General features: G+C 34.3%; 2 protein-coding genes across 2 annotated transcripts; one reads left to right on the top strand and one right to left on the bottom strand.

The window, feature by feature from the left end:
- Positions 1–2328: 2328 nt before the first annotated feature.
- Positions 2329–3774, top strand: LOC106298276 (ubiquitin-conjugating enzyme E2 2-like). The gene is made up of 6 exons (XM_013734378.1): positions 2329–2474; positions 2715–2846; positions 2942–2967; positions 3060–3149; positions 3238–3326; positions 3415–3774. Exons 2-6 carry the CDS (start codon positions 2722–2724, stop codon positions 3541–3543), a joined length of 459 nt encoding a protein of 152 aa, XP_013589832.1. The 5' UTR covers positions 2329–2474; positions 2715–2721; the 3' UTR covers positions 3544–3774.
- Positions 3775–15053: 11279 nt separating this feature from the next.
- Positions 15054–17407, bottom strand: LOC106298517 (protein kinase 2B, chloroplastic). Its single transcript, XM_013734655.1, has 5 exons — positions 16997–17407; positions 16390–16736; positions 16148–16283; positions 15906–16036; positions 15054–15775 (listed from the first exon to the last, which is right to left on the bottom strand). The coding sequence occupies exons 1-5, from the start codon at positions 17052–17054 to the stop codon at positions 15263–15265; spliced, it is 1185 nt and encodes a 394-aa protein (XP_013590109.1). The 5' UTR covers positions 17055–17407; the 3' UTR covers positions 15054–15262.
- Positions 17408–20601: the final 3194 nt, after the last annotated feature.

Here is a 20601-nt window from a genome sequence, read left to right as displayed (position 1 = left end):
GACAGCCAAAACTTCATGATCGTATTTAGAATTTTTATCGAAAAATATGCAGTTTCCTCCCTATTGATTGGAAAACAGTGAAGGAAAGATATACTAAAAATTTTAGAGAAAAAATGTAGTTGGATTAATTATAAAACTGGTGTTAAATTAAGTCAGAAGTAACCAAATTAAAGAAAAAGCTATCTTTTGTTTTGCCATTGCGTCTTCTAGATAGAATGAGGAGAGACAAAATGTAAACGAAATTTGGGACATAAATTTAAAAAACCCCGAGTTTAAAATAAAAATAGTCTTCAGCAATTTCATTCTTCGGTATAATAGGATTATCAGGATTCGTACCTTTCAAAAAGGCTTTTTGCTTAAGTTGATATTTGCAAGCCTTAGCACAATATATTTGTTTTCATCAGGACCAAGTACATAAAATATGTATATATTACCAATATTCCATTCTAAAATGCACACGAAGACATGTTTACAATGAGAGAAAACCACATTATGCATATTTCAATTTGATCATTTTTAAGACTTTCAATATGAGACATACTCACGACTTTCTCTATGACAGTGTTTAGCAAAGATCTCAAGACCTTCTCTACAATATTCTTTAGCAAAAGAAACTTGTAACAATTGTTTCCACATACTACACAAACGGTCTTTGGAAGGTGTTCTCTAACCGAATCAGTCATCACATTATTAGTGTCGTTCACGACTCTAACGTTTGGACCATCTTGATACTTTCCCATGCATTTGCAAGTCAATCAGATCTTTTCATGCTTGTCATTGCCTTCTGAGAGTCATCCAACAACACAAATCATCCTACTTCTGCAATTTCCTCACATACAAACTTTTACCCTCTTTAATGCTAATCCAATTTCTGGAACTGCTTCTACAGCAAAAAAAAAAAGAAAAGCTTATACAGCGTTCACTGTGCATCCATGATTAACAAAGTAGAAGCTGATTGCAGCAGAGCAAGCTTCAAGTTGATTGTTCATTTATAAAGAGAAAACGGAATCTATCGCTTCAAGGCCTTAATAAGAATAATCTTACTGGTTTCCTGAAGGCAATATGATCAATTGAGCTCCCAGTGCACTATAACACCATCAAAGATCCCTCATTACCTACAAAAAAAAAAGAACTTTAAGCAAATAAGCCGTCCGGAGAAAGAAAGAAAGAAACAGCTTTTATGACCACACACAGATCAAAAGCATCAGACTTAGACTTGGCAATGTTTTCATCGTTCTGTGTACTTCTCAAGAATCAGACTGCCTAGTTTTGCTTTATTTGCTAAAAAGTTTGGAACACTTTCTAGTGTATTGCTTGAAGATGGATATTTATACTCTATAGAGGTGTGCCTAGCAACATATACGATCTTGTTGAGGTGTGTTGTTATAACCTCGGCAACAAGCTTCAGGAACTAACTGAGCATAACACCAAAGCTTTTAACTGAGCATAACACCATAACACCATAACATGAAGATATTTTTATTACATTAATGAGAGACTTTAGTAAAATATCTAACACTGAAAATGCTATAATAACTGCTGAAAAAGGAGGAAACTTAATTATTGTATCTAGAATTATTATTATTAAGATGTCAGGTGTCATTTTTTCCCCAAAGAGAGACTTAAGCTAACTTTATAGTCTTAGATTTTAGAAGCAGTTTTATTTTAAGTTGGACATAACTTCCATCAATTGGTCATCTTATTGTATTGATTTTTGTCATTTTTCTTATTGAGAACTATTTTTGTGACAAAACTTAAAAAATATTATCATAAGAAATTTCTCTATATATATTTCCTCCACCTGTATTTTTTTAAGTTCTTTAGGACTAAACACAAAAATTAATAAATATTTAAATATTTATCTTAAAAAAACAATCAATAATTTAAGTAAACACAACTTAGTTAATGCTAAAACATACTCATTTTGTTTCAAAATGTTACATATTTTAGATTTTGCACACATTTTAATAAAACACATTAAATATGCATAACTTTTTGTGATTATATTTTCTCCATAATTTTAAGCTAATAAAAATCTAATAAGTGCAATTAAATTTTTTTTTTTTTTTAATTTATAATTGCTTAATAAAACATGCATTAAAAATGCAAAAATATAGAATTTTTTGAAACAATTTTTTTTAGAATATGTAATAAAACGGAGGGAGTATTAAGAATACCATTTATAAAATATTAATTTTATATAAAAATGAAGACAATTTTTTGATATGCATAAAATCTGTCAATATAATATATTTACCGAGTAATTGTTTTTAAAAAAATTGGCTGATAAAAAAAAAACAGAAAGAGTATAAATGAAAGGAGCGTTTCTTTAATGCATGATTAGGTTGACACCTTTGAAGGTGCCGCGGCGACCCAATCAATTATAAGACCATTAAAGTCATAATCTTTCAGACAATCTCTGTCTCTCTCTCTCTTCTGGTAGTCTTCGATTACGAAAGTTCATCTCTTTTCAGGTTCGTCCACTTTTAATCCTATTTTGCCTGCTCGACTGATTGTGATACGGATCATTTAGGGTTCTTACAGTTTGTGGGTGGGTTCTGTCTTAATTTGGTTATCTTCTTAATTAGGGTTCGTGATTACGGTTCTAGGGTTTCTTTTGAGAGAGTTCTTGATGTGAGAGATGTTGCAATTAAGACATACTAGATATGTTTGATTGCAAGTTCTAATGTTGTTGTCTTTTCATTTTTTTTAAGAGATACGATGTCGACACCAGCGAGGAAGAGGCTGATGAGGGATTTCAGGAGGTTGCAGCAAGATCCTCCTGCTGGTATCAGTGGTGCTCCTCAGGACAACAACATCTTGCTCTGGAACGCTGTTATCTTCGGGTAATTAAAAAAACATTTGCTTTTTATGGTTAAAATCTCTGTCTTTTCTGGATTCTGAACGTTTGTTTTTTCTCTGCTTTTAATGGAAACTGCAGTCCAGATGATACGCCTTGGGATGGAGGTATAAAGTCTACACCTTTAGTGAGATTAGAGAACCTATAGATATAGTTCTTGTTTAAGTTACCCATAAAAACTTTTAATCTTTTGTTTCAGGTACTTTTAAGTTGACTCTTCAATTTACAGAGGATTATCCCAACAAACCACCTACTGTTCGTTTTGTTTCTCGCATGTTTCACCCAAACAGTAAGTTTAAAAAGGAAACAGTTTAATCTTTGTCTCTGTTACTCTTTGGTCTTATCGTTTTTTTCTCTTCTCCTCCTGTCTTGTCCAGTCTATGCAGATGGGAGTATCTGTCTTGATATCTTACAGAACCAGTGGAGTCCCATTTATGATGTCGCAGCGATTCTCACATCTATCCAGGTATCTTTTTGATTGTCTAGTTCTGTTATTCAGACATTTCTTTATTGTTTGATCATAAACCATTGTTGTGGTTTTTACAATTGTGCAGTCACTCCTCTGTGATCCCAACCCAAACTCGCCTGCAAACTCAGAAGCTGCTCGCTTGTTCAGCGAGAACAAGCGTGAGTACAACAGACGTGTTAAGGACATTGTCGAACAGAGTTGGACCGCTGACTAATAAGTCACCCCCAAGTTTGTAACATTTGAAGAAGTGAAGGAGGCCTATCAAATTGGTTAAAAAAGTGTTGTTTAATGCCTCCGGTTCAGTTAATGTATCATGTAATGTAATTGTCGGATGAACCTATATGTATTTTGATGATAAGACATCTTGCTTGCTTTTAAGTTGTGTGCGTAATGTAACTATTTAAGAATCTTGTCCATGTTCATCAATAGCACCACCGTTGTCCTTTGGTCTGGCTGCCATGTATCTATTTAATACCTGCTTGTTTATACTGAATTTATGATTAATGAGCTCAAAAGATAATGGTGCATGTTATGTTCTAAAATGCATAATGTATATAATGAGCCAAATCTCCAACGAAAAAAGTGTGTTAATTGTGAAATGAAATGACTCATTCATGATATGTATATATATCATAGCTTTTCTACTACATGAAGATGCACAACTCACCTGAATCGTTGCAAAACCGCTTGATAAATCATATAACCTTTGGGCGCCAATATGCCACCTAGAGTCCCCCCAAACACTTCAGTGTTCATTACGTTGATGTATCGGTAGATATTAGACAACCAAGTCTGAACAATGAAGCGTTAAAGGGAACTCAAGAGGACATTTGACAATATACTCACTATGTCTTTTGCTAATGCTTCTCTTACTCAATGACATTACTCACAACCCAAAATGGATATTTATATATACTTCTCCATGGTATGTTTCACTTCTTTACAATGGGATATCTTAGGGATGGACCTTAGATGATATATATTCTCCATTACGTAATAAAACATGCGGGGAAATTTGAAGATGAACCAAGTCGGAATTTGTGTAATAAGGAGCTTTAAGAATATAAGTGTCTCCATCAGTTTGCTATAGAACTTTTCGTGCGGTAGATCTTATTCTACTTCTTCTTTTTCCTTCATGTAACTGCAATGTTTTTTTTTCCTTAAAAAAATGTAAAAACTCCAAGTCCTGTTTGTTTATACTTGTGTAAATGCCAATTCTCAAGTTTATCTTCTTATGTGTTGATAATATATATCCAAAAACTTGATCAAAACACTAATGTAACGATCTATCATCGAGTTTTTTTCTTCATATTTAATTAGTTTTAATGACAATAGATTATGTTATGATGGAAAATCAACATAATGTTTCAAAAAAAATATTTCGTTAGAATTGATCTTCTTATTTGTTTGCTAATAAATCCGTAAATTAAAAGCAAAGTACTAATGTGTGCTGTTGTATGGACGTGGCTATATTTATTGGCATCTATGCCTAATGCGTATATATAAATGTGATATTTCTTTTCATGCAAAAAGCTGAAAGGAAAAGGGATTTATGCAGTTTTCTTGAATAATTTGATTTCCTTTCCTATAAACCTGAAATCACGTCTAAGTTCACAACGGGTCCAACTTCTATGTAGAAACGCCAACACATCCAAGACTTTCAAACCCTAATATATACTCTTGTAAACTTACATATTCAACGAAGTATACATACAATACATTGATAATGTAATATAGAAACAAACCTCGTTTTTGTCGGATGTTTCCTAGAGTTCCTTTGAGCACTTCATTGGATATACCATTTTCTATCAAAATTAAATGTATTCCACTGAAGTGTTTGGGGGCACTCCTGGACTCATTCGGTACTTGAGTACACTGGACTTAAGTTTGAATTGAGGAAATACTATTTAATCGCTCTTATCTATATATGTATATATTTTCTTAATTGGTACAGTGTTGGAGGCAAATTAAGGTAAGGCAGCAGATGTCATATTCACTGCTGAGCTTTTTCATGAGACTCCATCTAGTCCCAAGTGTGGCACACATCTCTAAAACCTTTTTTGTTGTAATGTGAATATTACTGATAAGAAACTCTACAAACGTATGGAGAGTTTAAATAGCTATACAATATATAACCATAAAATCAAAGTAAATCGAAAAGAGTATTCTTGTTTTGGCCGGGTTTCGGAGGATCATCTCCAGTGTTGTGAGTCTTTTGACCTCTTTTCCTATTTTGGTTTGTTGTTTATTAAAATGGCAATAATAATATTAGAAAACTGGAGTATTTTAAGAGAATTGTGTTCATATATTAATAATTATGATATATTTAGTAAAAGGGAAATTCTATGCAATCATGTCTTTCTCCTTAAAAAAATAAAAAATAGGGTTGTGTTATATTCTTGAAAAATCATTGCATCGTTTTGCCCTTGTTTGAAGACGTATAATCCGCTTTGAATTATCCACCAGTCAATTCCATTCTCTGCGTTTCTAACATCGCTTACGTTTATGTTTGTCGTTGTTGAAGTTATCGAGCACTTAATTTTGTTTTTGTTTTTTTTGGCAAATAATTTGTGTGTTCTTTTCAATTAACAATCCTTTCTCCTTTAGAACTCTAAGGAAATATCTTAGACCTAATTGTATTTAGTTTCCTAATAACGTACATCATAATAACAATATATGATCACAGTAATTTCATAATTGCTCCAATCACTACAAGAAAACAAGCGATTTTCTACGGCTATATTTGTCGGTATTTTCGTCGGTTTAGGGAAATTCCGACGAAATTAGTCGTCGGACTGGATTCGTCGGAGATTCGTCGCAAATTCCGACGAAACTCCGAGCGACACCGACGCCTGATATTCCGACGCAAATCCGGCAACACATTTCGTCGAGAAAATGTTCATCGAAAATTTATCGGAAATATGTCTGACCACATTTATCATCGGAAAAGTATTTCCGACGACACACATTTCTTAGAAATTTCCGACAAAACATTATCGTCGGAAATTTCCGACGAAACATAGTCGTCGGAAATGTCCGAGGAACGTAGGCCGTTGGAATTTCCGACGAAGGCGTCGATCGGAAATATCCAACAAATTTCCGAAGATATATTTTCCGTCGGTTTTATTATTTTTTTAATAAATTGTATTTTATAAAGTTTTATTTTGCTTTAAAATAAAAATCTAAAAAACGAATTTATTTAAAATTTTATAGAAAAAAGGTTTGCATAATTTAAAACAACATTTAAAAGTTTTTACATAATTTAAAACAACATTTAAAAGTTTTAAAAATAGAAAAAGAAACTAAGAAAATTCAGCAGGAAACAAAGCTTCATCTTCTCCAATATCTCTTCGTTTGTCTTCTTCTGACCCGCTAATTCAGCAAGAATTATGGTGTTCTGCGTCTCCAGCGCCACAATCTGTTCATCCTTGTTCTGCAGCTGCTGTATAATCATAGGATCAGGAGGAGTAAACGGAGCTTGTGAAGAGGAAGGACAAGAAGAAGCACGCCGAGCCAAACCATCTAATGATCTCTTAGGATGCTTTGGACAAGGGACAAGAATGGAGAGAAACAAAAACTCTCGTCGCATGCACAAATTCGGCGGTAAGTTGTACGGTGTCAGAATCACTGGCCATAGAGAATATTGTCTTCCATGCTTTCCAAATGGACTGAATCCATCAGTACATAATCCAAGATAAACATTTTTTTTCTCTTGGGCAAATTCTGGATATGTTGATTGGAAATGTTTCCAAGCTTTTGCATCTGAAGGATGTCTAATCTGACTATCTGTGGAGTGCTCTGTATGTCATCTCATTGGTTGAGTTGTGCGTTCGGACTGATACAACCTCTTCAATCTTTCCGTCAAAGGCAAATACCAAATGTTTCCAAGCTTTTGCATCTGAAGGATGTCTAATCTGACCATCTGTGCTCTGCATGCCATCTCATTGGTTGGGCTGTGCGTTCGGACTGATACAACCTCTTCAATCTTTCCGTCAAAGGCAAATACCACATCTTTTTGAATGGCACCGAGACTCTTCCCCTCGTATCCTGATAACGAGGTTTCCCACAAAATTTGCATTTATCTTTGTTCTCATCCTCTCTCCAGTAGATCATGCAGTTGTTGATACAAACATCTATCACCTGATACGGTAAACAAAGACCCGTTACAAGTTTCTGAACCTCGTAGTATGAATCCGGTGCAAGATTATCCTCTGGTAGAACACCTTTAACAAAATCAGCAATCGCATCCACGCATTCTTCAGCCAAATTATAATATGTCTTAACCCATCAATCTAGTTGCAGATGATAAGGGTGAATGACCATCTCTACAACCTTTATACAAAGGTTGTTTTCCTGCATCCAACATTTCAAAAAATCTCCTCGATTCTGCATTGGGTTCTTCCCCTCTATAATGATCATTTACCATCTGCTCAGTACCTACACCATAATCTACATCCGGTTCTTCTAACCTATCAACATGCTGAGGTTCACTAGTACTACCATATTCATAACCATTTTCCCCATGAAGATACCAAACCTTATAATTTTGTGTAAACCCTCTCATATATAAATGAGTTCAAACATCTCATTCCTTTATAATCCAATTATTATTGCACGAAGAGCAGAGACATGTTAACATACCGGTATTTGCTTCCGGTTGTTGTTGAATAAGCCTCATGAATTCTCCAATGCCTTTTGCGTATTATTTCGTAAGCAAGTTGGTGTTTGGATCCAAATGAGTTTTATTCATCCACGAACGATAATAATTTCCAGAAGACATGATTTTTTTTTTTGAATTGTAGTAAAGAGAATGAGGAGAGAATGAATTGTGAATGAGGGAAATGAAGGAGAGCACGTATTTGTAAAGGAAAGTTGCCGACAGAACCGACGGAATTCCGACGGAAAAGCATCAAAGTGTCGGAAATTCGTCGGAAACTGTCAACGGTAATAATATTCGTCGGAATTCCGTTGGAAATAAAACGGTTAAAAAATTTCCATCGGTATTTTCCGACGAAATTCTGGTGACAATATAAAATACAAAACTTTAAAAACACCCGTGTAACGGTTATATACTTTCGTCGGAATTTCGTAGGAATTGTCCGACGAAATTCTGACGAAAGTAAAAAAATAGAAAACATATAAAAATGTCGCGTAACGGATATATTCTTTCCTCGGAAAGTGGTGGAAATTTCGTCGAAAGTTACCGATAAAATTAATGTTCGTCGGTATTCGTCGGAAATTACTGACGAAATACCGACGAATGCAAAAATAAACAGTTCGTCGGTATTATGTCAGAAATGCGTCAAAAATTTCCGAAGAATTTCGTCGCCGTCGGAATTTCCGTCAGAATGTTCTGTGTTTTCTTGTAGTGAATTATAATTGTTACAGTCACTAATATTGTTTGTTTGATCTTTGTCGCATTGGAGTTTTGTTTGAACCGTTGTGTTTTCCTCCAGATTCAGTGTCGCCATTCGTCATATTATTAATGAGTTTCAAATGTATGATGTTTGCAGTGGTGGAACAAACTATTGTCATTTTGATCTCACTAGCTATCTGGTGGTATGCGGTGTTGAAGTGTTGGTCACTTCTCAGTCCTGATGTGGTTGGGTAAAGTATCGTAATTTTGTTCTTTTAGTCGTTATTTTGGATGTTAGATTTGGTGTTTTCAGTTGGTAAGTTTTGGTTTTTTTTTTAACTTGGTAAGTTTTGGTTTTATAGGCTTTTGTGGGTTTAATTTTGTTATTTTTTAGTTATAGTTTTTGATTTAGCTTTTGTCTAAGGGTTTCAGTTTTTGTAAAAAAATTTGGACAAAAATTTATATTTTGTTTTAAATGTATAATGTTCAATTAATTTTGACTGTTTATCTGAATTTCACCAAAGCTACCTCTTCTAAAACAAAGCTGGTAAAGCAAAGAAAGCGAGAAAGAAATGACAAGTATTAAAAGCATATATGTTATTGTTGTTGTATATGAAAGTTTTTGTTAACTTTTTAAAGACTCTAAACAAATCTGTTTTACTATCGTTAATGTGTCATAAAAAACATATCCTCGCGGTTTTGCTTCTTTCTTTTGACATTTATGTCTATCAGGAGAGTGATTCATAAGAGTCACTCATTGTTGCAACAACTAAATGTTATTAAATCCAACATCTATGTTTCAGGCTTCTATAAACCGTGCATCTTTGTAGATTAAAAAAAAAAACATATCCTCACTAAAATACCAATGTCATCTATATGTGGGATTTTCCGTGTAATGTAATAAGTAATTCATTCAAAATCAATAAGGTAATATGTTAAGAAATAAAATATTCCTATACCTCAATTTCAAAGATAAATAAGTAATGGTATCCACTTAAATATATATATATTATATTCCTATACCTGAAATAAGTAATGGTATCCACTCAATATATATATATATATATATATTATATTCCTATACCTGACATATAATGGTTAGATCTCCGCATTATCATCTTATAGAAACATAACAAACAAAATGGTGTTAAACAAACCCTTCCAGGATTGGTATAGTAGAATAACATTAGAGACAACTGAAGTTATATATTTTTAAACGGGAAATTCCATGGAGATATGAAGATTTTATGTGTTCTCAATGATAAGTTGTGGAATCTTCTTTTCTTTTCCTTTTAAATGACGAAAAGGTCACAGTGTTATATTGAAGTGCAAAGGGACATGCTACTATTTGCCTTTCTTACTCATCCGTATATCCAACAGCCACCATACATATATCCTGAAGCTTTTTTCCTTCTCGTTTCGTGGAATTTAACACATGGACCGTCAAATTGTAGATTCTTATCAAAGCGTGCAATAGTTTTATATCGAAAAATTGCCACAAATATCATATTCATAATACTATTTTTTTATGTTTACGCTAACCTTTTTACTTTCACTTTTAACGAATGGTAAAAGATACTTATATCTTTGGGGTTAATTAATCTAGACTTAGAGTTTAGAGCTGAGGGATGGGATAGAGTTTTTGGAATGTGAAATTTAAGATTCTAATAAATATATAAATAAATACTTAAAAAATTTAAAAAAAAATTTAAAAAATATAAAAAAAAAATTAAATAGTTTCAAACATAATTTTCGATTTTTAATTTTCAAAAAAAAAATTCAAAAAAAAAAATTTATAAAAATTTTCGAATTTGAAAAGTATAATTCGAAAACATAAAAAAAATTATTTTTATTTATTTAAATAATGATTTATTATATATATATATATATATATATATAACAAGAGTATAAAAATGTTTTGCCACTTAATAAAGAATGTATTTTTGAAAATGTCCATTTAAGAGTGGTAAAAATAAAAAAATGGTACCATAAAAGTGGTAAACATAAAATTTTCCCATTTATATTCCCTCTATTTCTTAAAAATGTCATTTTACCATTTTTTCTTGTTTCAAAAAGTGTCGTTTTCCATTTATAATACAATTTTTTATATTAATTTTTTTCTTTTATTTTTAACTAACCAATAGATATTTATCTTAATCACTTTTATTTAAATAAGTTTACACTAAATAAAGGTATACTAGTAGTATATTTATCATTTTTGCATGAAATATGTCAAAACAACATTTTCTGCAAAACAGATGGAATATTACGGAAGATGAATTTGGTCCATGTTTTGAACCTAATAAGTTAATTAGAATAACCCTTGTGAAACAAGTTGATGGGGATCATATCTTCATTTGTAACTCACACACACATGCGTTATGACTGCCTTTCTAGATTTCTCAATTATTGTTTTCTTCTGGACCTCCTAGTCCAGTGGTACTATCTCCTTGGGGAGGGGAGGTCGGCTGTTCGACTCGCGTGGAGGGGGAGGCGTGTTCAGGGCCCGTAAAAAGGTACAGACAAAGGCTGGCGCCGGGTCTAGGTGGTGGACCGCAAGGCCAACACCTGGTTAAAAAAAAAAAAAATATTATTGTTTTCTTCTACTTTTGGAGATGCCATATACATTTGAATGATGCACATGATGTGACGATATCGACCTTAGTGATGTGCCGAAAGGAAGGGAAAATGAGCTTTCATATTACATGATGTATTATATTATATGACAGAAGTCTTTTAAAATAATTCCAAAGAAGTTAGACAAAATATTTTTATTATTTCAAAGTTAGAGACAACTTTGACAGAAAGTAAACAAACGATTAATTGGATCAACTCCACCTGAAACTCATACGTGATCTTAAATCAACCAACGTAAGCAGACACTGTTAAATCAACAGTGAAACTATATATGTTTCATACATGGTGCTCCAAGTATCTTAAGCAATAAATTATGGTACAACTAAATTAGGTTTAAGTGATTATTACAAAAGTACCAGATTAAATGATCCATAAATACAAAGTACATAGTGTATCAGCTATAAACCCTACCATGCATGACCGCTCCCTTGATTTTGCAAATATAAACTAACATCAGTTACAAAAAAAAAAAAAACTAACATAAATCCTAACCTTTCCATTTCCATTTCCATTTCCAAAACAAAACTAGCTTCGAGATGCTTCCGTGGGAATTGGTGGAAGAGATACTTTATTGGAAAGCTCTTTTCGAAGACAAGATAACAACTACTAGTATTTAGCTAGTGCCACTCATTTACAATTCATATTGTTTTCAAAATTATTATTTGATTGGTAATCGTCAATGATGTCCATCGATAGAAAATTCCCGGTTATTTCCATGGTTATTGCGTCAGTTACCCACGAGGTTTTCAGGCTAGATCGGTTTTCGTATTTACATCAAAGGACAAAAGAGAATGAGAATGGAGAGACTCTGGAGTGGATCAAGCTCATGAATGTGTCAGTTCTTTACTCGTTTGATTTAATAGACATGTCTCTCCATTCTTGTTGTCTGAGTCTCGTATCTTGTTGTCTAGATGGTAATGGACATGTTTACATCTACATTACAAAGGTGGACAAGTCTAAAAGCTCAACATATAGAATCATCATCATCATTCTCATCGTACCTGTTTTCCTAGCATAATCCAGGTTCCATCGTATCAAAGGGAAGGAAAAGAAATAAAGTTTAATTTGATAATATTAATTAGTAGCTTCGAAAAGCTAAATGGACTCAGAAATACAATCTGTTTATTTTACATGAAGATTGAATACATAGATGACTCACCTGAATCGTTGGAATACCGCTTGATAATTCATTAAACCTGTCGGTGTCAAAATACCACCTAGAGTCCCCCCAAACACTTCAGTGTTCATTAGATTGAATTACTAAACATCTACGTAATGAACAATGAAGCGTTTCAGGGAACTCAAGGGGACATTTGACGCTTCATATTATCTGTTTCGGTAATGCTTCTTCTCTTACTCAATGACATTAGTCACAACACAAAATGCATATTTATATATATTTCTACAAGTATGTTCTTCCCCTTTTTGCAATGGAATTTCTTATGGAGGGACCGTAGGCAGACTGTAGATGATAATATTCTCTCCATTATATATAAAAACATGCGTAAAATTTGAAGATGAACCAAGTCGTATATTGGGAAATAAGTGAGGTTAGAGAATATAACATCTCAATCAGTATACAGAAGCACATTCTTCATAGGATCTTTCGTGTGGTAGATCTTATTCTACTCTCTTTTTATGTGTTGGTCTTGGGAATATTTCAATGGAAATACAAAAACCAATGTAAACATCGCAATTTTTATGTTTTGTATCACAAAATAACATGCACTATTAATTTATACGAATACCAAAATAAGGTTGACACTTGTGCAAATGTTATTTCTCAAATTCTGAAGTTGCCATCTACCAAAATGGTTTTTCCAAAATGAGTCTCGATAAGAAAAAGGAAGAAAGACATTTGATTTTTAACAAAAATCTTCAATTTTTATAATCATGACCAATAATTTGATTTTGGACTCTGTTTGATAATACTAAATGTTTTGCATATTATTTCACTGACCTATTAATCAGTATTTAATACGATTTGCAGAACAAATGGAAGGTTAAATTACATTAAACCAATCAGTAATGATTTCATCCAAAGGATTGTACCAGTAACCGTTTTACAATTTAAAAAACTCGTACCAGGCAAAAAGTTCAAGTTTTCAACTATAGGTTGTTGGGCCCACCCGAAAGCAGGACCCTCCAAAAATAGGCGTATGCCACTTAAAGCGTGGAGAGCGCACGGTATTCTTTAGTAAAAGGCGAAAGAATAGTTCGCTCTGTGCTCACCACGTGGCTGCGTGATTTTCGTTTGAAGAGTGAGACCTGTATTTGTAATGTAACTTCTACTGCAACTTAGTCCCTGTTATCCGATGTGGGATTGTCAAGCGTAGGAACAAAAGACGCAACTGGATTTAAAACTATTATTGGGCACGGATGGGCCTGCAAATACCTTGGGCTTTTAATAGATTTTTCTTTGTCCCAACTTACAACTCTTCTTTTCAATAGAAATCCAAGTCAAACGTTTTTTTTTTTCCTTCTACCTAACAAATTCAGTGATATGTTTCACTTTTCAGTCAGATAGTCTGCATAAAATATCAACGGATGGCAATAGCCAATAAGTAAAAAAAAAACATCTACAAATTTACAGACAACAAAGACATTTATACAGAAGAAAAAGATCAGAAATAAACTGTAAGGTTGAATTCCAACATAATGTCAAGTTGGTAAAAAAAGTCCGCTCTAATATTAGTCTTCTTATGTCTTGATAATGTATCCTAAAACTGGAGAGTAGTACATATTGGCACAACAGAAGCAAAGCATTCATGTGTACATTTGCATGTATATGAGTGTACATGTACGTTTATTGGCATCTACGCGTGTATAGTGTGATCCTTCTTATCTTGTAAAAAGCTGATGAAAGGTCAAAAGATTATATGAACTTTTCTTGAAATATTTGATTCCTTCACCTAAACCCTTAACCTGAATTCACGTCTAAGTTCACAATGCCTCCAACTCTATATATATAAACGTCAATCCCTCCAAACTTTTCAAACCATAATACTCTTGTAAACCAAACTTACCTGCCACCAAAATATATATAGAGAAGAAAACAAACATTATTTGGTCAGATGTTTCCTAGAGTTCCTCTGAGCACTTCATTGGAGATACCGTTTATTTTCTATCAAAATGTATTCCACTGAAGTGTTTGGGGGAACTCCTGGACTCATTTGGTACTTTCAGTTCAATAGACTAGTTTGGTTGGAAATTTACTATTTGCTCAATTTTTTTTTGTAAGGTGGCTGTAGAGCACAATAAATCTTCTTATGTATCCTCATAGGGCACTGTTTACGCTTTTCTTTTTTAGTCCTGAACTCCTTATAAGTTATTTTCTAGTACCAATTGAGCGGTAAGGGCTCTAGGCTTACCTATATTAGTTTACACAGATCACATAATGAATACTTATAATCTTACATGTCTAAGTTCCTCACTATCCATAGAATATCAAACAAGTCTTATTTTCAAACCTGGAGAGCAATTTCAATAAGACTACATCTAGTCCCCGTCACTCTTAATTTCTAGAGCACATTTTTGCTTTGATGATGTGAATACTAATGATAAGAAGCTTTAAGAAAGTAGGGACAGAACTTAACTGATAAAAAGATTACAAATCATTAATCATATGCGCTTATGAATCTCTTTATGTCCTCTTATAAAACAGAAAACTCATTTGATACTTTGCATTCCCACCCTTAAGCATATATCTGCTATGTATTGTAAACTCATATTTCATAAATGTTACATCGGTCACACAAATTTTAATATCAACCAGAAAACCTACGTTTTCATTTACATTCCCATATATATATATATATATGTACCTCTATACATTTCCAACCAGAAAACCTATGATCCTAGAGAAGCTAAAAAACTGTTCAACACACTTTGCAAAAATATATATTACAGAATCAAAAGGGTCGCTAAATCTCCTTCTTTCTCACCTTAAACGTAGAGATCTCACGCGATTCTCCGACACAGATGAAGGAGACATGATTGCGTTTGGAGTAGAGCCCGTCTTTGTCAAAGTCTCAAGCTGTTGTAAAGTAGACAAGACATCAGACATCTCCGGTCTCAGCTTAGCTTCTGTGTTAAGACACCGCAATGCAACGTTGGCTGCTGCACAAGCCCCTTTGTGAGGGTATCGCCCTCCAAGCTTTGTGTCCATTATTCTAAACACTTTTCTCCTGTCCACCAAATAAGGTATTGCCCAATCCACCAGATTCTGTTCCACTCCTACTTTCGATTTATCTACCGTGGGACGTCCCGAGAGTAGTTCGAGCAGCACCACTCCAAAGCTATAGACATCGCTCTTGGCAGTTAAACGGCCCGTTGCTATGTATTCAGGTGCAGCATAGCCTTGTGTTCCCATCACTTGAGTTGTCACATGGGTTCTATCTCCTGTTGGTCCTGCTTTTGCCAATCCGAAATCAGATAGCTTTGCATTGAACTCCTGCATTCACAAATTAATTTCATTAATTGGAGAAACACTTCCTATAAATTTAATCAATTATATCTAGGCAATTGTGAAATATTCTTTGTAAGTGTTTAAAATATTCAGTTTATGTTAGTAGGTGGTGTACCGAATCAAGTAGAATATTAGAGGCCTTGAAGTCACGGTATATGACTTTAGCTTCGTGGAGGAAAGCAAGTCCTCTAGCTGCACTTATTGCAACTTTCATCCTAGTCTTCCACGGAATCGGATCTGCGCCTCCTACACAAACAAGCAAGAAACATCAAGAAAAATAATAAATCATATTTTAGATTTTCATTATAATTAACTTGAATGTAACTAGATCAGCTCCATCTAAATATAGCTACCTACTTCTAAACAGATGATTCTCAAGGCTTCCTTTGGGCATGTACTCGTAAACCAAAAGCCGCTTCTCTCCTTCCAAGCAAAATCCAATGAGCTTCACAAGATTCATGTGATGAAGCCTCCCTAGATAATGAACCTCAGTCTGAAACTCACCAACATTTTTCTTATTATTATTTAATTTGTGCTAGACATTCCATAAATTAAATAAGAGTGATCTAAAGGAAACATATTAAGGATTATGAACTTACCAACCACTCTTTGTGTCCTTGAAACCCTTCTGATTTAAGTTTCTTGACTGCAACAACCATACCTGACCCTGGTTTCGAAGGCGACAAAGACTGCTCACCAATCCAACCTTTATAGACATAACCAAAACCGCCTTCACCGATAAGATTGTTGGGTTTGAAGTTTCTAGTGGCGGTTTTGAGCTCGTTGAATGTAAAGGCCTTTAGTGTTGGAGAAGGTAAGAGCTCTCCTTCACTTCTTGGTGTATGAACTGACCATGAACTAGTGAAGCTTCTGTTGCTGTAAGAGGGTATTATGAGGCTTGAGAGTCGAGATGGCTGACTCGGTTTAGGAGAAATTTTCGATGACCCTGTTGTCAACGTTTAACACCAACATCAAAAACATCAGTTACATGAAATTTTAGTTGGGAACTACATGAAAATTCTGATAGAAGCTATAATCGATGAGTAACGGTAAATAAACAGAGTATTCAATTTCTTATAACAAGAACATGGTATTTGTTTCATTTCATTTTTAACTAACCATCTCGATGATTGAATTAAAGAAACCTAGGATAAAATACACATCATAGTTTCATTTCATTAATAAGAAGTGGGTTTTGTTTCATACCTCCAAAAGAGCTTTCTCTGTTATCTACTCTTGCAGGAGAATCCAAGCAATTTCCCATTAGAGAGATCGAGGTTTCTTGTCCGATTAAGCAATAAGAGTTGAATCTTTATGGAGCGAAGGAGAACAAGGAAAAAACAGAGAAAATTACAAGAAGCAACAGAGGATATTAAATTAAAAGAAAATATAAAGACAAGGAAAGGATTTGTATGATGAAAAATCTTTGTCTGTCGCTGTCGTCGTTGGTCAAAACCAAAGACGTGTACACCACCCATCACTAGTTTGGTCTGCTGCACTTTCTAATTTCGCCTTTTCCTTCTCACGAGTAATTCACACTATTTCACAATGACCCATGCGCACGAATTCAGGGAACTAATTAGAGTATACAAACAGAAAAGAGTGTGAAAGGATAGGTTTACAACGAAAAGAGTCGTTGAAATTTGAAGTGGGTCGAAGTCTATTAACCATCTTCAAAAAGTCGAATAATTCCTTTTCCTCCAACCCAAAGATTCCAATTCTTTTACCCTAAACTTGCAACGTCATGCTCATGCATCTTTCGAGTACAAACTTCTTTTTTGTCGATGAGTTTTCTTCTTTCTTGCAGCCAGACCTTTCTTTTTTTTTTTTCCTTGAAAAATACTAAAATGAAAAATATCGCTTACTTATGATACTGGGCTTTCAAAAGCCAAACCCAATAGTGTCTTACATATAATTTTGTCTGAACAACGTAGTACATAAAAGTCACAAAGTGTTCTGTTTCTGTAATAACGTTTTTGTTTGTTTATTTAGATTTTACCTTTATAGATTGAACCCACATTTTTTCATATTTAGAAATTTTATTAATGCTAAAACACAATTATTTTATAAAAATAAAAATAAATAATGCTAAAACACAAATGATGAGCACAAATGAAAGAACGCCAGTTTGGCAAATCATATTTATATCACTATTTTATGAACGCAACTTCAACAAACAAATCAATGATATATAATACATGTTTGAGTTTACAGAATACTGACCATAATATGCAGTTCAGTGTTTATTAATGGACAATATGTTCTCTTGATCTGGTGTTACCAAAAAGGAAAAAATGTTCTCTTGATCTGAATAAAGACTAGTACTCATGCCTGCATTCCGGATATTTTTTCTGCAATCATCCGACAAAATTAGATTAAACGGAAATTGTTTTCTGGAATTCCAGTTTTTATGATCTTGCCATTCAAAAGAAAGTAAACCTTGGAAGCACTCTAGTCATGTTATAATACAAACATGTAAAATAATTAACCATTTGATACTCTTTGATTGGAGCCATCAAGCCGGATTTAGAGTTCAAAGGTTAGCTATTAGAGTTATTGGTTACAACAAGGAAATTAAATTTATATATACGTGTCATAGTCATATATGTATGCTAATGCCTCCACCAATCTAAGCATTAGTTCGACCTTGCTTTTATCAAAAGAATTTAGGTTCCTATTTATTCTTCGCTCAGTAATTAGAAGTTCTAGAGAAGGTCGGTCCCAAAGTCCAACTTGAGTTTTGGATGTGTGTGTCTACAAAAATATACCGTAACCGACCGTTGACAAAATAATTAAAAAAATACTGAAAAGCATATAATATGTGGCAACGTGAAATGGCAACGAAAGATCGTTAGCTAATACTTAAACAAAGTGCAAAACATCGAACCACTATCCTTCATGTCATTGCCAGTCACATGCATCCCATCTCTCCTTTTACTTTAGTCACTATTTTATTTTCACTAAAATAACATATTAAATTAAGAAATAATACGTATGCTTATTCTTTCGTACTATGTCATCTTGCTCATCATTTTTATTCATACGCTAGGACTTACAGAATATAGACATTCCAACATTTTCACTCTCCTTAATATTGTATTTTAATAGCTGCATTTATGCACATAGTTATCTATTTTTCCATTATGGTCTACGTAAGACCAAATTAGAAACAAATTAGCTTTTCAGAAGGTTCATATACAAATCTAATGCCCAATTTGTAAGTTTTATCATTGAGGATTATAAACTTAGACATTCTATATCTATATAACATATACATAGTTTTCGAATAAGTATATAACCGTATAAGAAACGAAATTGTGAGGTTTGGTCAAAGCCCATCAGACATGTTCAATGTTAGGCCGGCTTGCACAAGTTATGCGCGGACAACATATGGGCCTAATCGTTGAAGCTCATTAGGTTAAGTGCTGACAATACAAAGAAAGAGAGATCACGACAGGGATCTCCAAGCTCAAGCTGAGCCTCTAGGAGGCTGGAGCTTCCATGGCGTCTCTTGGAGAGGTAGAGTAAGCTAGTGATAAATATGTAATCCTAGGCTTAGCTCTTAGCCATGTACTTTTCTTGTATTCTCTTGTATACTCTCTAGGGTTTACATACCCAGGAACAGAGAGAGTCTATGATCTTGTAAACCACATCGAAGGTGGTTTCCGATACTTCATAGTGGATGTTGTGGATCCTGGATCCACCCCAGATGTAGCGCGCTACGGCCGTGAACTGGGTGAACAATTCTTGAGTCATGAACAAGGATGAATCGTATGAGTAGTGAAAATGACAGGGGTATTATGAGCTTGTATTCCGTGACAAGTGGGTATCATAACCCCCCACAAGTGGTATTAGAGGTTTGGCTCATTGATTCATGGAGTCCATGTCTCGAGGAGGAGAGACATATGAATAAGCTTCCTAGTGATACATAAGAATCGCAAGGTTTTAATGGAAGCTGGTGGTCACATGGTTCTACACACGTGGATATCTGATTAAGATAAAAATCAGAGGATACACCAAGATCAGGTGAAACGGGTTTTCGGTTTACAAAAGAAGAAGGAAAACTGTTGGACGTTCTTCGCTGCAGCTGTACAAGTTTATGGAGGAAGGATTCACGAGTCAGTTGAATCGGTTGAGATGATTTCTAGTTATGGAATCAGGTTTTCTCTAGAGTTCTCCAGGGGAGCAACACTTCAAGAAAACACGCCGAATTCCAACGGAGGTACCGACAAACTTCAATGTCGTCGGACGTTTGTGACGGATTACCGACCAATTTCCGACGAAAACCAAAAATTTGAAGTCGTCGGAATTCCGCCGGCCATTTCCGACGGAATTCCGACGAAACATGGCTCGTCGAAATTTTCCGACGATTTTTCGACGATATTCCGATAAAACATATAACCGTTGTAGTCGTCGGAAATTCGTCGGAATATACCGACAAACTTCCGACGACATTCCGATTAACAGATATAACCGTTACCGTCGTCGGAATTTTCCGTCGTCGGTATTCCGTCAGGAGACAAGGGGAAGAGTTCTGATCCCGTTCAAAAAGAATGTGGTATTTGCCTTTGACGGAAAGATTGAAAAGGTTGTATCAGTGTGAGCGCACAGCAAAAGCAATGAGATGGCATGCAGAGCATTCCACAAATGGTGAGATTAGACATCCTTCAGATGCGAAGGCTTGGAAACATTTCCAGTCAACATATCCAGAATTTGCGGAAGAGAGAAAAAATGTTTATCTTGGATTATCTACTGATGGTTTCAGCCCATTTGGAAAGCATGGAAGACAGTATTCTCTATGGCCAGTTATT

The sequence above is a fragment of the Brassica oleracea genome, chromosome C6, assembly GCF_000695525.1.
Source record: "Brassica oleracea var. oleracea cultivar TO1000 chromosome C6, BOL, whole genome shotgun sequence".
Lineage (NCBI taxonomy): Eukaryota > Viridiplantae > Streptophyta > Magnoliopsida > Brassicales > Brassicaceae > Brassica > Brassica oleracea.
Note: the sequence above shows the minus strand (reverse complement) of the source record. Positions and strands in the feature narration are given on the sequence as shown.

Excerpts from the sequence above, each read along its gene's own strand:
- LOC106298517 (XM_013734655.1), bottom strand. The coding sequence starts at position 17,054 with ATGGGAAATTGCTTGGATTCTCCTGCAAGAGTAGATAACAGAGAAAGC. Across the intron at positions 16,737-16,996 it reads CAGAGAAAGCTCTTTTGGAG|GGTCATCGAAAATTTCTCCT; the intron begins GTATGAAACAAA and ends CGTTGACAACAG. Across the intron at positions 16,037-16,147 it reads TGAGAATCATCTGTTTAGAA|GAGGCGCAGATCCGATTCCG; the intron begins GTAGGTAGCTAT and ends TTGTTTGTGTAG.
- LOC106298276 (XM_013734378.1), top strand. The coding sequence starts at position 2,722 with ATGTCGACACCAGCGAGGAAGAGGCTGATGAGGGATTTCAGGAGGTTG. Across the intron at positions 2,847-2,941 it reads TGGAACGCTGTTATCTTCGG|TCCAGATGATACGCCTTGGG; the intron begins GTAATTAAAAAA and ends TGGAAACTGCAG. Across the intron at positions 3,327-3,414 it reads CGATTCTCACATCTATCCAG|TCACTCCTCTGTGATCCCAA; the intron begins GTATCTTTTTGA and ends ACAATTGTGCAG.